General features: G+C 34.0%; 3 protein-coding genes and 1 long non-coding RNA gene across 8 annotated transcripts; 2 read left to right on the forward strand and 2 right to left on the reverse strand.

Moving 5' to 3' along the window:
- Positions 1 to 1,510: 1,510 nt before the first annotated feature.
- Positions 1,511 to 7,186, forward strand: LOC120074399 (protein DETOXIFICATION 44, chloroplastic). Of its 2 annotated transcripts, XR_005480980.1 has the most exons (14): positions 1,511 to 1,975; positions 2,107 to 2,231; positions 2,484 to 2,642; positions 2,720 to 2,865; positions 3,089 to 3,224; positions 3,400 to 3,496; positions 3,618 to 3,718; positions 4,285 to 4,448; positions 5,105 to 5,176; positions 5,406 to 5,522; positions 5,918 to 6,013; positions 6,121 to 6,242; positions 6,593 to 6,912; positions 7,023 to 7,186. XR_005480980.1 is itself a non-coding variant. In XM_039027513.1 (13 exons), exons 1-13 carry the CDS (start codon positions 1,692 to 1,694, stop codon positions 6,654 to 6,656), a joined length of 1,683 nt encoding a protein of 560 aa, XP_038883441.1. In that variant the 5' UTR covers positions 1,511 to 1,691; the 3' UTR covers positions 6,657 to 7,004. The 2 variants fall into 2 exon arrangements, 1 of the variants encoding a protein (XP_038883441.1); XM_039027513.1 differs by lacking the exon at positions 7,023 to 7,186 and having other exon boundaries at positions 6,593 to 7,004.
- Positions 6,993 to 8,542, reverse strand: LOC120074400. The gene is made up of 2 exons (XM_039027514.1): positions 8,374 to 8,542; positions 6,993 to 8,255 (listed from the first exon to the last, which is right to left on the reverse strand). The coding sequence occupies exons 1-2, from the start codon at positions 8,394 to 8,396 to the stop codon at positions 7,142 to 7,144; spliced, it is 1,137 nt and encodes a 378-aa protein (XP_038883442.1). The 5' UTR covers positions 8,397 to 8,542; the 3' UTR covers positions 6,993 to 7,141.
- Positions 8,543 to 8,552: 10 nt separating this feature from the next.
- On the forward strand, positions 8,553 to 9,646 carry LOC120074403. Its single transcript, XR_005480983.1, has 2 exons — positions 8,553 to 8,686; positions 9,250 to 9,646. It is a non-coding gene; the product is annotated as an uncharacterized LOC120074403 (long non-coding RNA).
- Positions 9,647 to 13,658: 4,012 nt separating this feature from the next.
- Positions 13,659 to 16,425, reverse strand: LOC120074401. Of its 4 annotated transcripts, none has more exons than XR_005480982.1 (3): positions 15,413 to 16,425; positions 15,200 to 15,292; positions 13,659 to 13,978 (listed from the first exon to the last, which is right to left on the reverse strand). XR_005480982.1 is itself a non-coding variant. In XM_039027515.1 (3 exons), the coding sequence occupies exons 1-2, from the start codon at positions 16,383 to 16,385 to the stop codon at positions 15,236 to 15,238; spliced, it is 957 nt and encodes a 318-aa protein (XP_038883443.1). In that variant the 5' UTR covers positions 16,386 to 16,424; the 3' UTR covers positions 13,659 to 13,978; positions 15,200 to 15,235. The 4 variants fall into 4 exon arrangements, 2 of the variants coding, with proteins under 2 accessions (XP_038883443.1, XP_038883444.1); XR_005480981.1 differs by having other exon boundaries at positions 13,659 to 14,250; XM_039027515.1 differs by having other exon boundaries at positions 15,486 to 16,424.
- Between the last annotated feature and the right edge of the window lie 286 nt (positions 16,426 to 16,711).

The raw sequence follows: 16,711 nt of genomic DNA on the forward strand, positions 1-16,711 counted from the left end.
GCATCACATACATAATTTCAGTACCGTTTCTGCCGCACAGATCATAGCATAACATGGAAGTTCAAACATGCTCATAATACTTATAATTGTCATGCAACAAGTATATCACAAAGACAAAATCATGCTTCTAAAGTCCATTAATTAACTTTGTAAATCTAATCTAGGCCGCCTGGCACGAAGGCACCGGTAAGAATACCACTTACCTCAAATTAAGTCATGGACAGTTATCTCGACAACCAACTCCAACAATTTACTTGAACTAAAATCAATGAAAAGACCGAACGATTGTAAATCCTACTAGAAAGCACGCCACTGATCTCCAAACTTCGAATAGTAAATGTTCAAAAACTTGTTTTCCTTGTTGGACAGTAACCAGAAATGCTCTCAAACTTCAATCTAAAAGCGAAACGTAAAGGATATCAACCAATTTGGGCCAAGAGCTAATGGGTGATCAAGAACCTCCAAGAATTCTAAAACTTACCCAAAATATCAATTTCGGTGACAATGGCATCAGCGGTGGTGGCAACCATAGATAGGCAGCGGGTGTTGTTGTCGGACGACATAAATTATTTAGGCTAGCGCTGGTAGAAAGGGTCTTGCATGAGAAAGATTTGCGAGAGTGAGAGAGAAGGGAAATTTCTAGTTTTACAGATTTTATTCAGCAGCGATTACGAACAAACCAGAGCTTCAAACAATGATCCAACTGTTCAAAATGAAACTCTATATGTCTCAAACAGACTGAACAAATTTGAGCACGATTCAACCGTTCAAACTCTGACAGTCGATAATTTTGTGGAAGTTGTCGTTGAAAAACCAAATTGCTTTCTTCCTAATTTTTGGTCTCTTTTCATTCTCATTTAATTTCGAAAAAATCTCAATTCTTTTATTTTTTTCAAATTTTGAAAAGATAAATAAAATATTTTATTACAATATCTTCAAAATCTTCAAAGATTCTATTAAATTAATAAATCAATCAACCTTTCAAATTATCTTAATTTAGGCTTCAAAGACCAAAATTAGATAGCATAAAATCCATCATTTTGATACAAATTAAATCCTTCCAAATATTTAAATCAATTCAAAACCACATGAAAATTAATTATCTCTTAATTTTTTTAAGTTGGCCCTAAAATCCAAAATCAAAAGGAAGCAAAATTCAATATTTTCAAGATAATCCGTTCGAATATCTAATAAATTAAATTCAATTTAATCAATAAAAGTTTTTCAATTATTTCAATTTAATCCAAATTTTTCAAATGTAAAGAAAATTTAAACTCAATAATTTTAGATAATTAACTTAAATTTTCAATTTGAGATGTTGCAAAAACGAGAGTCAAAATCGCATAATGAAAAATGTAAATGAAAAAGTGGGGTGAACGATGATTCGTAAAACAGTTTGAAGAATTTTTAAATTGGAGATAAAATTAGAATTTCACATGGACCAAAAAACAGTCCTAGGTAAGTTTTTAGTAATATGTCATTCATAGAAAAGTTCTTCAGATTTGGATCATTTTATGAAATTTTGCGTTATTTTAGTCGAAGACCCCCAAGATATTTCTATGGCGAGCTGCAATTCTGTCCGTCGAAAAACTCGTCCTTACAAATTGAGACTAATATATATGATTTCATCTTCCTGTTTCGCAACCTCTACCGGCCGGCCTTTCCACTGTTCCAGTTCTCAGTGATCGGAGATGGCGACCGGTCTTTCTATCTATGTTCCATGCTTCAATACCGACACTAATTTATCTTCCAAGTGTCAAATGCTGCGCAGAATCGCCAATTGTGAAGTTCGGTTTCGTGATTTTCCGAAAGCGTCGTTCCAGAAGAATCTTACTACTTCTTCCCTGAAGAGTCCGCCGGAAGAACCGAAGTCTACAGCCTCGTCAAACCAGGTCCGTCGAAACAGACTGGACAAAAAGTCGTCCAACTCCTTCTTGTCTAAATCTGTCTCAGTTCCACTTCTAAATCGTTTTAGGTAAGTTTTGATCATTGAAGGATAGAGCGCCGGGCCGAATTGGTCGACGTTTGAATATATCAAGTCTTTATTAATTGATATCTTCAATTCTTGAATCTTATCTTGGAATTTGATTTCTTGAATTTTCTTAGAGATGCGGGTTTTAAATTTGATAAACTTGCCCTGGACATATTGGCGATTGCATTGCCTGCTGCACTGGCTTTGGCTGCTGATCCAATTGCATCGTTGATTGACACAGCTTTTGTTGGTCATATAGGTATAAATTTGCTTCATGTATTAAGTTAAGGTAGTCTTTATCTGAATTGTGCAAAAGAAACCATTTCTTATATTAGTTACTTATCTGGATTATGAAGTATTGAATTGGAGGTAGAAGTTCGTAATTGAACTTTAGATGAGTACGGACTGTGAAGGCAGGAAGATTTTGAAATTAATCTTAGAAGTAATGTTTCATCTTATTGGAGGTTATATTTATGACTGCAGCAGCATGCCATATACATTCTCTTTGTAGGATCTACTGAATTGGCGGCAGTTGGGGTATCAGCTTCAGTATTCAATTTGGTCTCGAAGTTATTCAATGTTCCTTTGCTCAATATCACTACTTCATTTGTTGCTGAAGAGCAGGCATTGATTAATACCAATGAGAAAAACGTTGTTCAATTAAATATTGGTAAATACTTTCTTTGCATTCAGTGTTATTTTTTTAAAAAAGAATTCCACAGGATTTTTTTTTGGTTTACCATATAGATGGCATAGAAGAAGAGAATCAAGAAAAGAAGCTCCTTTCCTCTGTATCTACTTCTTTAGCACTTGCTACTGGTCTTGGAATTGCTGAAGCTGTTATGCTGTCTCTTGGTTCAGGGACTCTAATGGATATCATGGGTATACCTGTTGTATGTCAACCTTAACCAATTCATTTTATAATATTTTGGTTTCTTATCCTCTATATTTCATTCATGTCGTGAAATATCTTTCTTTTATGTCATCTGCATGATATTTAGTCTCTCGCATACACTCTCTCTATGGCCACATCTAGTGATTGATGTTTGATTATGGTTTTACGTGTCATCTTTCTCTTGAGTATATATATATAACACATGTCTTTAAATTTTGCAGGATTCATCAATGCGTGCACCTGCAGAGCAATTTTTGTCTCTGAGGGCATTTGGTGCTCCACCTATTGTACTTGCACTTGCTGCACAAGGCACTTTTCGTGGATTTAAGGATACAAAAACACCATTGTATGCTACTGGTTAGTTTCTTCTGTCAGATGTTTCTGCTTGTTGATGTTATTTCTCCTTATTCTTCTGTAATCTGTGTGAATGGGGGCATTGCTCTTGATTATCTTCTTGTGATGTGAATATGAAAATTGTTAAAAATGTATTAATATCTTTTAAACAATATGAAAATTGATTTTTCCGTGTCAGCTGCTGGTAATCTACTCAATGCAGTACTGGATCCATTATTGATATTCTTTTGTGGTTTTGGCATTGGAGGTGCTGCAATTGCGACAGTGATAACTGAGTACGTCAACAATGTGGTAAACTTATTTATTTAGCTTAAGCACTTTGAGATGAGTTCTTGAGACTGGATTAGGAAAAGGATGTCCTTGTTCTTTCCTGATGATCTGATGCCCTGTTATTAGGTATCTGGTTGCTTCCGTTCTTGTGTGGAGATTAAGCGGAGAAATATCTTTTACTCTTTCAAGCATTGATGGAAGTAGAATTGCGCGCTATCTCCAATCTGGTATTTTCTATCACCTACATATACCATCGTCTAGCCATTTTATTTGTCTCATAGTTGTCTTGGTCATGTCAATGTTGCTTGAAAAAAATTGGCTTGCCAATTGTACCCTTGGCTTGTTTAAGGGATCAGCCACGTCTTTATTATATGGGCCATTGATCCTTTATCAATATCCCAAAACAAAAATGGGCATTTTTTTAGTGTAATATATATCTATAGGAAAACGTCTTTCCTATAGACTTTCACTTTGCTAGTTATTCGGACGGAAGATAGGAAGGAAAGAATCTTATCACAGGAAGTCAGTTTCCATCCACCATTAAACATATACTTCCACTGTCAAGTAACATTAAGAAGTTTAGTTAATCAATTTGTTTCAGTTACTCAGTTGTGGTGCCTCTTTCCTTGTTCCCAAACGAGTTTGAGAGAATGTGTAATTCCATAATTTGTTAGTTTCTAGAGATCCAAATGGTTCATGCCTCTGAAATTCTTTAGAGGATTTCTTTTTTCTTTTTCCTTTGTTCACTTTAAATTTCTCATTTAGTTCTAATTCCGCCTGTTGTATATCTCAGGTGGTCTCTTAATGGGCCGGACATTGGCTGTCCTTGTAACCCTGACTCTAGCCACATCCATGGCGGCTAGAGAAGGTCCTGTACCCATGGCTGGTTACCAAATTTGTGTACAAATATGGATGGCCATATCTTTGCTTACCGATGCTTTAGCACTTGCTGGTCAGGTACAGAGATTACCTCATACATTAGGGTATCATTACTTATTTTCATTATTCAGCAAAGCCTTTAGCTTTTTTCCTGATTGTGATGCTGTTTATGAGGCATTCAGTCACGTCAAGGTTTACCTCACTGAGTACAAAGCTCCACAGCCTCCACTCACGATCTTCTCAGAGCTAATTTCTTGGTTTTGAATTCTGCCAATGGTCACTTCGTGTTGATTTTAGAATTATTTAAGAGCAAGACAAGAAATTTGTAACAATTACCATTTTTTAAATTATTAGCGTTCAAGCTTATTGTACTTTCACTGACTGAGCTGATTTGATGTGAAACTTCGAGGTTGTTTAGGAAATGTAGATAGATGGATGGTCACCCGGATGATTTATTTTTGTCTTGGGTTTGTGAAGATTTTATTGTCGTATGCCCTTGGTGATGAATTGGGCATTAGAAGCGGAATATTTGTTGTTGAATGGTTCTTGTATATATTCTTATAAAGAAAGAATGTTTTATGTCTATTTATTCCATGTACAATTTTGTTTGCCGTTGATCAATTCTTAGCTGGGTCACGTTGCTAAATTTTATCTTCATGTTACATACTGCTGAAAGAACATTTGTGGTTTTGTTGGTTCTGTTAAATACACACATTCATGTTCCTGTTTTGCAGGCATTACTAGCAAGTAGCTACACCCTACAAGACTATGAACATTCGCGTCAAGTGATTTATAGAACTTTACAGGTCAATAGTAACTCCAACGTCACCATACCATCGCTTAGCAGTTGTTTTCATTTTTGTTTTTAGTTGTGTTGGTTGTCAAAGACTCAAAATGAAAGTGATGAATGTTTTATTTCCTCAGTCTCATGCATTGTTTCTGATGTAAAAAACAATCACAACTAATTCTTCTGATGTATTGTTTCTGATGAAGAAAAAATGACCACAACTGATTCTGGATACCTTTTTGTTACAGATTGGTTTGGTCTCAGGAATTTCTTTGGCGATTATCTTATTCCTGGGATTTGGCGCATTTTCTGGTTTATTCAGTAGTGATGCAGAAGTCCTGGAAATTGCACGATCTGGGTTGTTGGTAAGAATATGTTATCTGGATAATTGACTTTTGGCTTTGTACCTTCCTGGTGACTGCTTAACAATATTTACATGGAGGTCTTTGGATGACCTACTGTGCTTGACCTTTAGATTTCTTAAATTTTGGGTCAAATTCTTCATGTAACCATATTTATTCGGGCCATCTAGAACCCTGCCTGAATTCATTTTTGATAGAATTTGCACTAGTTTGGTACGTACAATCCCCTATTGCTGTGTAGGGCTGGAGAGAATTTGGTATCCATCCTGAAATTGGGGGAATGAACTTTGCTAGTTGCCTGTTTTTAACATTTCTAGGAAGATATATTTATATTTCCTGCATGCCATACAAGGCTATTATGATCAGTTGACCTAATAATCCCATTCATAATTTTGCAGTTTGTTGCTGGATCGCAACCAGTGAATGCACTGGCTTTTGTTGTAGATGGGCTCTACTATGGAGTTTCAGACTTCGGATATGCAGCTTACTCCATGGTACAGCCCCCCTTCATCTTGCAATTAGTAATTTGAGCTTCCTTTTACTTTCTTTTCTGGTTCTATTTTTTAGAGAGAGAATATTAATTTGGTCTGAAAGAGAGCAGGTGCTTGTTGGACTGGTTTCTTCTATCTACTTGCTTGTGGTCACTCCCGCATTAGGTCTCCCTGGTGTTTGGAGTGGATTGTTTCTGTTCATGATGTTGCGTTTAGTAGCTGGAATCTGGAGGTATCATCTGATTTTGTTAAAATTTGTCATCATTGAACATTTGCTACTCAGATGTGTTTGAGTGTTGGGATATTAGTGAGGGTAAACACAGTCGATATAGATAAGTCACTTACATTCGAATAGCCAAACCGAATTAGGCATCACCAAGAAAAAATAGGCCTACCTAGCAAGTAACGTTCGGTATCGCCAGGCAATAATTACATCTAGCCGAGTTCATCTCAATCCCATTACCTCAATAATCCAGATAATCAAGAAAATTTCCTTTTAACTAAGGGTTCTGGTATTACGGAACATTTTATATTCCCTAGTGGCTAACTTCTCTCTATTTGTCTCTATTTCACTGATCCCAGATTGGGCACGAAGAGTGGGCCATGGGAGATAGTTTTCAATGAGGTCGACGGAAAAAGTGACTGAACTAAAAAGCTTCTTGAAGTTCGTAAAGCTCATCTCTTTAAAGGGGTTGAATACCACGAGGATTTGGATATGTTCCCTTAGCTTTTTAAAAGCTCCACCAACTCTTACTCTTTACTGACACGACAGCTTTTTATCTATTAACCAGAGCTGCCCTCATCAATGCAACAGTTTCAGATCATGTCAGACAGTTCGCCGCAATATTCACCGGATGAGGTTTTCTCCATAGTCTCAATCCCATCAAAATTAACATGGAGGGGTAATTGTTTTATTATCGTTAATTATGTATCCGAAGGAACGAATTCGAAGTTGTAATCAAGAAAGATATGAACATTGACGCATCATTCTAAATCTCATGTGTTATTGAAGGTGTACAAAAGAACAGGGGTCCGCAAAAAGGAGAAGAAATGAAACTAACTATGTACGATCAAAATAGAATAAATTTGTAACGAAAAAACAAAAGACAACCCTGCCTAAACTTTCAATCTTCATCCATGGAAGCATAAATCAAGCCACTTGCGTTCCTCCTCCAATCCAAAATCATAATCAGGTCTCAAAAACTCAAAGTTATTACAATCATCAATTCTCTGGTCTCCAACTCCCATGTATTTTTGCCTATCCAGCAACAAACTCAGATCACGGTTGAAGGCCATACAATCTCCATAGCTCTCGATCTCCATTGGCTTTCCTTCCATCACAGTCGCGGACCCAAGATCGCCAATCTCCCACTTGGCCGGAATCCAGTAAGTTCTTGCATATGGATCACTCTGAAGCTTTTGTAGCACATATTGATTGCATTCGTTGAAGTCATTGCATCCATTTGTGTCCATAGCTTCAAATTTGAAACAAAACTCAGAAGGGTCATTCTGATCATGGCTGTCTGTATTAATATTATGGCTTCTTACAACATCAGCTAATCCTTCCTTGATATTTCCTTCTGTTAATTTGTTCTCAATGTTAGAATCATAAAATGAATTGGGTTTAGCATCTGTATAATTGACTCTACTTCTTGCTGTTTCTTCCACTTTCACCTTCAGTTCCTCCATTGATTCATAGCCACAATTCTCTTGCTTATCCATTGAATAACAGCAATTCATTTTCTCCGCAGATAGTTCATTGAAGAAGGAAGAAGACGAGGAGGAAGAAGCAACTGGGGATATGGTATCAGAATGCTCTGCTGTTAATGGTTTCAGAAGAAGAGGAGAAGAATCAGGAAAATTGAGACGGGCAAAAGGGCCATACATGGCTTTAGCAGCTTCATCATAAGCAAGAGCAGCCTGGTAAGCAGTGGCAAAAGTGCCAAGCCATAAACGACTGCCTTTCTTCTTCATACGGGTATTATTACTAGCAATTGGCTCTCTAATTTCAGCTACCCATTTTCCCCAAGTCCTCTGTCTAACGCCTCTAAAATTACAATCTGAATTCTGAGGACCTCCTTTCCCTCGCATGCAACCCTTCTTTGAGCCCTTGGCTGGAACTCTACGAATTTCCTCTACTCCATCTTTTGCCAAATCCTCCAATTGGTTGTTCAACTTCTTCCACTTGTTCAAAGTGTCCACTACCGAAACATACCCATTTCGCCTCTTTCTTGATGTCTTTTCCCTGCAATCGAACAAAGTAGCAAACGAAAAAAAAATCAACCCACAACAAATCAATGAAAAAACCAGTGCCAAAATGAAAAATCAAAAGATTTGCCAACTAGAGAAGAAAAGAAACTCACCCACTAGAATTCTCAGACGTCATACGCTTTCTTCAAACTCCTTATTGATTGAAACAACGCTTTGGACTGTGATTTTTCTTTTTTCTTTTTTTCTTTTATGTAGCTTTGGGATTTTAGAATTAGAGTTTCAGAAGAGAAAGGAAGTAAAAGGGATAGGCAAACCAAAGAGAAGGGGTTTTATAGGCATCTGTAGAGGAAGTGTAAAAGCCAATATGAAGGTTTGGAAATATCTAAAAGTTTGATGACGTGATGAGAGTGCTGTAGGAGTGGTGGGGAATTCAAGCCATCTTGAGAGTCACATCCAAAGAGATCAGTACGTGGTGTTTTGTGTTTCTTTCATCTTCTTTCTTAGCCACGAAGTTTCTTTTTCTAAAGTTAAATTACATATTTGGTCCTCACTTTCTAAAGTTTCCTAATAACTTCCTAACAAATTTCTAGATCTGAGTTTTAAAATATCAAAGTTCAAATATTAAATTGCTCTTGCTTATTATTTGGTTTTTAAAAATGAAGTCTATAATCTCCTCTTTTATTTAAGTTTCTTATTCTTATTATTTACTGTCTACAGATATTTTAAAAAAGAAGCCAAAATTTAGAAACTTAAGAAAAAAAAAGTTAGTTTTAGAAAATTGTTTTTGCTATTAGAATTTGGTTAAGTATAAATTCTTAGAAGGAAAAGATCTTTTACTCAGAAAGATGTAAAATATTGTAAAAAAAGAGAGTTAATTTTTAAAAAATTAAAAACAAAAATTCAAATAATTATGAAATGAGGAACTGTCTGTATAAATTTAAAAATTTTGAGACTAAATAAAAATAAATAAATTTATTTATTTATTGATACATGATGAAAGAATTAAATTTTTATTTGGAAATTGATAGTATAGGTCAATCGAGTCCAGTTCATTGGGAGGTGGGGTGTTTGGGTTGAAATTTCAGAAGGGGGCAAAAAAAGAAAAAAGAAGTGTGAGGATAATTATGAAGACGGGGAAATGAATTTCGGCGATGCTTACCAGATGATGAAGGCAAGCTACTTGTTCCCCAAGTAATATCTGTCCTCTTTTTCCTCTTTTTCCTTTTACAAAAATTATAATTAAAAGCAAAAGAAGCAGGATCTGCGCGTGTGGGGCCCATCCGCACGGATGGTGCATTGGTCAATTTACGAAAATATCCTATCTCCATCTCACCGCGCGTGTGTCAACAGCACCAAAATGTTTGTTAAAAAAAACAAAACAAAAACAAACAAAATCAACCGTTCAAATATCAGATTTATTGATCATCTTTTAAAATTTAGAAAATATAATCTTGAAATTTACCTTAAATTCAATAAATTATTTTAACAAAAAATATAAAAAATGTAAAGAGTAATTATTTTAAATGGTAATATTGCTGAAAATATTTTTAAATATAATAAAATGTCATTGAAACTGTGATAGACCATAATAGACATATCATTGACACTGATAGCTGTTTGTTGCATCTATCACTAAGAAATAGTAAAATTTTGTTATATTTGTAAATAAGTTGGTTTATTTTTCTTTATTTGAAAATAATCCAAATGTAAATGATTTTTCATGATTATTTAAGTGATTTTCATTTAAGTCTATATTTTTTTTTCTAAAAAAACAACAATAATAAAAAGAAAGAAAGAAATATTTTGTGGTTATTTATATATTTTATATAGCAAAACAAAATGATTCTAACGGAATTAAATAATGAATGCTTTAATGGAAAGAAATAAAATCATATGAATTGTGTATGCTTGAAAAATTTTTTTTGGACTATATTATCAAGTTCTATCATACTATATTCCTTTTATATATATATATATATATATATTATGACCATGAGTTCACTACCGCCCTCGTAGCACGAGAGAATTTGAAAACGGGTCTTTTTTAAAATAAAAAATATTTAAAACTATTTAGACTTTATAGCAAAAAGTTTAAAAAGTATCAAACACTTTTAAAATTTTTGCTATAAAATGTAAATACTTTTGAGATTTTTCTATTGAAATGAATAGCTAAAAAGTAAAATTTCTAAAAAATAAAATTAAGTTTGATTTTCAATAACGACCATGACATTTTCCAGTTTCTTTTCCTTTCATGTTTGCGATCTTAGTTTAGTGACTCAATTTCTTATTTTTTTGGTCTACAATAATTGATTTCTTAATCTTACAATATCATTACATTATATATATAAGTAAAGATAATTAAAAAATAAGCAAAATTGGAAAAATCTCAACATATTTCCAATATTCCAAATATTTCTTTTTCTTTCCAAAATTAACACACACAAAAAAGAACCAATAATTTAAAGAACATTTAATTAAAAGAGAATTGAGTTTCCTTTCGAACTTGGTCAACTCTAAAATTAAACTCCAAAAACTTGTAATTAAAGATTTCATTAAAATCTTCTCCTTCCAACAATTTTAAGAAACTTGATTTCTAATAAAATGAAAAGTCTAATTAATTTAAATTGACAAACCAAACACAGATTTAAAGACACAACTTATGGACAAGCTCTAAACGTCACGTTGTGATGAAGGATGTTTGAGTTGGTCTCTGATAGGATTATTGCGAAGTAACGATTTTTGATACAGAAAAGAATAGGTGATGTAGATTTTGGGTAGTGTATGCATCAATTATTCTTGATTATTTATACATTTCATCCATTAGAATTTTTATAAAAAAAATATTTTTACAAAACCATCATTATTAATAAATAAAAAGGAAAATTCTTATAAATAGAAAAATCTAAAAAATATTTAGACTTTATAAAAATTAAATTTGTAACAGTTCTATTATTAAATAAAATATTATAATGGACAATTAAAAAGGAAAAAGACCAAAACAAAACAATGATATTTTAATATGGTCAGTTACACTCGATTTTTTTTGTAGTTACGAATTTATATGTTTTGTATAGAAGAAAATGATTCTATTTGAATTGAATAATTAATGTTTTAATGGAAAAAGGAATAATAGAATTGTAATTAGTATAAAAATGGCATAATTGTAATAAAATTAAATTTAGAAGGATACTTGAGTCCAAAAATGTTTTTCAAATATAAATATTCATTTTTAATATAGTATTAAATATAAGTTTTAAAATAATTATAAAAAAAAACAATTTATACCTCTAAATTTTGAAGGATATATCTAACGTTTAAAATGTTGATGTTTATGAAAATATTTAAGTCTAATTTTATGAAAATGTTGATAAAAAAATATATATAAGAAAATGTCAATGTTGATAGATGTTGAGGGTTGTTCAAGGCTAGTTGGCCCAAAACCCACATGCGGGGCCAAGTTCAAAGAGTATCGGGAAAAGAGCATAGAGAGCCCGTATCCCAAATGGGAATATCAATGCCTTGGGGATTGGGCCGACTAGGTAAGTTGGTAAAAAAAAACCAACCGAAAAATAAACGAGATGATGTTGGATTGACGGCCTACCACATTGAGCGCAAAAAATATCTTTGACGCCACGTATGTCACATGCAATTATGGACATGTGTTAGAGGAAAAACTTATGAATAGTTCAATTGAACCATTCCAAAAGAGAGAGCAAGTTATCTCCAAAGAAGAGACATAATCTTAATTCTTTTAGTACTATGTTGAATTATTCACTTACTGTACTAGTTTAGCATCGGAGTACAGTAGACTCAGTACCATACAGGAGTGAGGATCTCTTTGCAAGTTTGCTTGAACAACTTCAAGACTAGACCAAAAGGAAGTAGGTTGAAAATAAAAGCCACTACACACCGCCATGCAACCCAAAGCGAACAAGATTTGAGTGCCAACAATAGATATTCCTGAAAAGTTAAAAGAAACAAAAAAAAAAATAGAAAAATATATTGAAACTAATAAATAGTTTTTCATTTTTTGAACAAGTTAACATGTTATACTATATTTATATTAGTGACATTTGTTGCTTATTTTGATGTTTTATGGATTTTTTAAACGATAGAATGGGAATGTCAATTCACTCCTTAATTTAATAACTCATAAAAATGTAAAAACATTGATGAAAAAGTCAGCATTTTGATAAAAATTTAATACCATCGTTATCTATTAAAACTATAAACTAATCATTATATTAATCTAAACTTTAATCTAAAAAATGAATTTAAACCATATGTTCAAATTTCATTTTAAAAGTGTATTGCCTACGACTATTTTTCTTTCAAATTATGTGATAGTTTTTCTTGTTATTTTGTTAATCCCTACATTTCTTGTTGTCCTTATATTTAAAGAAGTCATAAACACATCGTTCATATTATGCATTAACAACTTTTAAGTAGGTATAGGTATAAATTGATTTTTCTCCTAATTAATGAGATTAAAAATTCAACATGAGTGAGGATATGCCTTCCCCATTGCCGGGAGGAAAAATTAAAAAAGGAAGAGACTAAGAGAACTAAGAAAAAATAAATAAAAGATGAGAAGAAAAAGTAAAATTACGTATTTATTATTTAAACTTTAAGTTTTTATAGTGTATACAGATTACGAAAATAAAAATAATATACTTCAAGCAATGGAGAATCCTGGTCTCCAAAATTTTGGTTGCATACAACATTTTTTAGACTCTGCTTTGGAGAAGATCGGGGTTTCTTATTTGGATTTGGAATTATCCTTATTCTTTTTCATTCTCTATATTTGTTATTTCCACATAATATGTCATCATGTTACTTCAAATTCACCAGTCACTAGTCGTATTAGACTGAACTTATGAACACAAGTAACTATTTTTAGTTGTTACAAATTACAACACCTCAACAAAATAATTTTACCAAAGAAGCTATATCCCTTATGGTTTCAAAGAGCAACTTGTTAGAAAAATTAAAAAAAAAAAAAAAAAAAAAAATTAAGTTTTTTGTTTTTATTTTTGAAAATTAAGTTTATTTCATCCACATTTCTTATAAAAAAAAAGGACGGCTCTTTCCTCCAAATAATCAAATACCCTCAAAATAAATGGCATTACTTAATACTTACCATTTCATCCACAGATTGGTTCTTATCTGATCATGATTTGAGAGGAATCTTCAAGTATTCTTTATTCTTTTAAGAAGACAAAATCCCAATGAATACTACAGATGACACAAGAACCTGTGAACAAAATAAGAATTCTTCCTCAATCACATCTCCAAAAAGAAAAAAAAAAAAAAATCCACCCCAACTCACCTTAGAGCTGGAAAGTATCTAGAAGCTTTTTCTTGAAAGGAACGTTTGAGAAGTCATTTAAAAAAAAAAAAAAAAAAGTGAAAAGTAGCAACATTGATACAAGTCCAATCAAGAACAGAACACTTTGTATGGAATATATGAAATCATATCCGACAGAGTAGGTTCTTCAAGTGATAAAAGGTAGGGAATGGCACTATAGAAGGAGAACCTCATACACAACAACTCATTCAATCTTTGATGATGTCCACCAAAACAAACAACTGCCTAAACTTAGGGCCATTCCTAGGACTTCTCAGGATTGCTTGGTAGCTCCATACGGCTCAGAAAGTCACCATTGTATTGTCAACAGCATGCAGCATTCAGGTCTTGATGCCAAAAGTCTGCGGTTTCATTCCAAGGTCGACTTCTTGCAATCCCTGCTTCCCAAACTTAGATGAAGATGAAGAAATAGAAATTAGATAAAGAGTAGAGGTTGCAGGATCTTGTTTCTCTACTTGTTTTTCACCTAAATGGAACAGTTTTACTTGGTTCCTAATGATTCTTGCCTACATCATGGATAAAAACAATGGTTTGGTGACTTGTACATTTATCTGGGTGCTTAATAAAACACGAAAGAATTTGCATTAGAACCCAGAAAGCAAAAATTAGAAATGCAAAGCCAATGAGTCAAATACAATAGATCAGCGATACCATATCAAACCTGCACGTTCAAGACATAGCATTGATCAGTCCATAAAGATTGTGAAACATGGGAGTACAGGAGAATGATGAGAGCTGGTAGGAACTACGAAGTGAGAATATATGGGATGAAATCCCCCCACTTCTTTCTTTTGCCATCAGTTTCAGGTTTGAAAATGGGGGTACTTTCTTGTGCTATATGTGGAAGGGTGGGTAATGTTGCCTAGTCTTAAAAATGAACTAGTAATTGTGAACACCCATTTTGCACCAAACTTGCCATGCTATCTCAATATTAAAGGCAAAGGGGGAAAATCAATATTAATTTCAGTCAAACTTCAAGAAAGCAAACGATAGAGAATTGGTTTTTCACTATTCATTAAGAAAAGAGAAAAGAGCAATAGATTCATTGAGTACTGGTTACTCATGAAACAGGAAACTGAACTTTCAGCTCTTGCCATGGATTATACCATTTTCTTTTATCCAAATCAACTACAGACGTTTCTATCCAGAAATGATGATGCATACAGAAAGGTTAGGAGTTTGCATCTAAAAAAAATCCAAAGAAGAACACTAGAACGGTTCGTAAAGTTAACAAAAATGTAAGAAACATGATGAATCAAGATTACATACTATTATACAGAACTCCAACACTCATCTTGAGCATTTTATTTTGGTAAGATTATAACTTTCTTTTGGAGAAGAACAATCATCTCAAAACTTGATTAAACGTAATAACTTCAACTCAAAATCCTTTTGCATTACCCAACCTAATGATAAAATAAAATGTTGTCCATTAACTCAGCTAAAATGATTGGTCCCCATTTCGCCATTACATCTAACATGATTGGCCCCATTTCGCCTCACTACAAGTATATATTATTGTATGCAAATTATGTCACACAGGTTTCATAGCAAAATGATTAGATATGCAAATGACAGAAGGATAATCGGAGAGGACGAAATTAGCTTACATGAACAAAAAAACGCCGGTAGTATGAACAAATTTCTTACTCAGATCCAGGGGACCTCACAACTTTATATCTTAACTTCCTGTTGTGGTTTTCCTGCAAAACATTGGGAGAGATCATGCATACAACCTTGAAGAAATTGAACAATCAAGAGGAGCATTAAGCAATGACGAACACATAGAACAATGTACTAGTCATTAAAACATAAAAACCCACCTAACAAGCACACCTAATTGGTAGCTTAGCTGTTAGTCCTCAAGGGTACATTCATATAGAAGCGAATGAATACCTGTTCAAGAACCTGAGCAGAACTCTTCTCAACGAGCCTCGCCAAGCACTCAGTCTTGGCAAGCATTTTTTCGTATAAATCTTCCAACCCAGCAGTATAATTTGCTGCCTCAGAACCCAGTAATCGGGTCAAGTTCCCAACCTCAAACCCTTCAGCGCACATATTCATTTGCTTCTGATCTTTCGAGTTTTGCTTCATCAGATTCAAATTCTCATCATTCTTATCCTCATTCATCGGAGAAGCTCTCATCTCGCAAAGCAAATGGGGTAAAGGAGAATTAGGGGTAAACGATCCATAGTGACCACGAAATGCCGGCCCAATATTCACAATGTCAATGGATTTCGGCTCAAAGAACTCATTGGAAGACCGAAATTGGAAAGCGCGGTACTCGTGTGTGTGGATAATTTGATCAGATAGCGGCGAAGTCAGAAGCAGAAACACACTAGGGATTATATTGGTGGGAGCGTCTTTAACAGGAAACGAAAATGGCTTCATCGAAGGTAAAGAGGAACTCACTAAGTATTCACGCATGGAAGGTCGAAGCTGAGTCCTCCGGCGGCCGGCAAACCAACCTAGCAAAGAATCGTGGGGTTGAGCTTGACCGTCGGTCTGATGTCGGTCGAGAAGGCGGTTAAGCGATTGCGAGTTTACACGTCCGAGAGAGTCGTAGAAGCTATTGGTGGTACCGGAGCAGAGAAATCCGGTGACGGTGGCGACGCGTAGTGATGGTTCGGTGTTGGTTGAAGAAGATGAATCATCGGAGAGGGATAAGGGGGTAACGTCGGAGACATGGCCGAAAAGAAGGCCGTCGACGGCGCCGGAGGAGGAGGAGAAGCGTTGGATCAAAGAGGCTAAGATTGGGCCTGAAATCGCAACCTTCTGCAAGGAATCGTCTTCCATGGCGGATTCACATTTATCATCCTCACTACCAAAGGGATCCAGCTTTTAAGCTACATTATTAATATTCTTTCTCTCAAACGACATGTGGTTTTTACCAAACTCGATTTGTCGTCCAAAATCCAAATTACGGTAATGGTGAATGTGAGTGTAATATATTTCTATATTTTAGGTTAAAATTGTTGTGAACTCGAGAACCACAACAACGGAACATGAATACCAATATAATATATATAATATAATAATAAAATAAATAAATTAAACATAACATATAAATAAACAAAGTAAAATAAATTAGCAAAATATAAAATAAGAAATTTATTAAGTTC

Source organism: Benincasa hispida, chromosome 3, assembly GCF_009727055.1.
Source record: "Benincasa hispida cultivar B227 chromosome 3, ASM972705v1, whole genome shotgun sequence".
NCBI classification, from domain to species: domain Eukaryota; kingdom Viridiplantae; phylum Streptophyta; class Magnoliopsida; order Cucurbitales; family Cucurbitaceae; genus Benincasa; species Benincasa hispida.

Excerpts from the sequence above, each read along its gene's own strand:
- LOC120074400 (XM_039027514.1), bottom strand. The coding sequence starts at position 8,396 with ATGACGTCTGAGAATTCTAGTGG. Across the intron at positions 8,256-8,373 it reads ACGTCTGAGAATTCTAGTGG|GGAAAAGACATCAAGAAAGA; the intron begins GTGAGTTTCTTT and ends GTTCGATTGCAG.
- LOC120074401 (XM_039027515.1), bottom strand. The coding sequence starts at position 16,385 with ATGGAAGACGATTCCTTGCAGAAGGTTGCGATTTCAGGCCCAATCTTA. Across the intron at positions 15,293-15,485 it reads CTGCTCAGGTTCTTGAACAG|GAAAACCACAACAGGAAGTT; the intron begins GTATTCATTCGC and ends AATGTTTTGCAG.
- LOC120074399 (XM_039027513.1), top strand. The coding sequence starts at position 1,692 with ATGGCGACCGGTCTTTCTATCTATGTTCCATGCTTCAATACCGACACT. Across the intron at positions 5,177-5,405 it reads TGATTTATAGAACTTTACAG|ATTGGTTTGGTCTCAGGAAT; the intron begins GTCAATAGTAAC and ends TTTTTGTTACAG. Across the intron at positions 5,523-5,917 it reads TTGCACGATCTGGGTTGTTG|TTTGTTGCTGGATCGCAACC; the intron begins GTAAGAATATGT and ends ATAATTTTGCAG.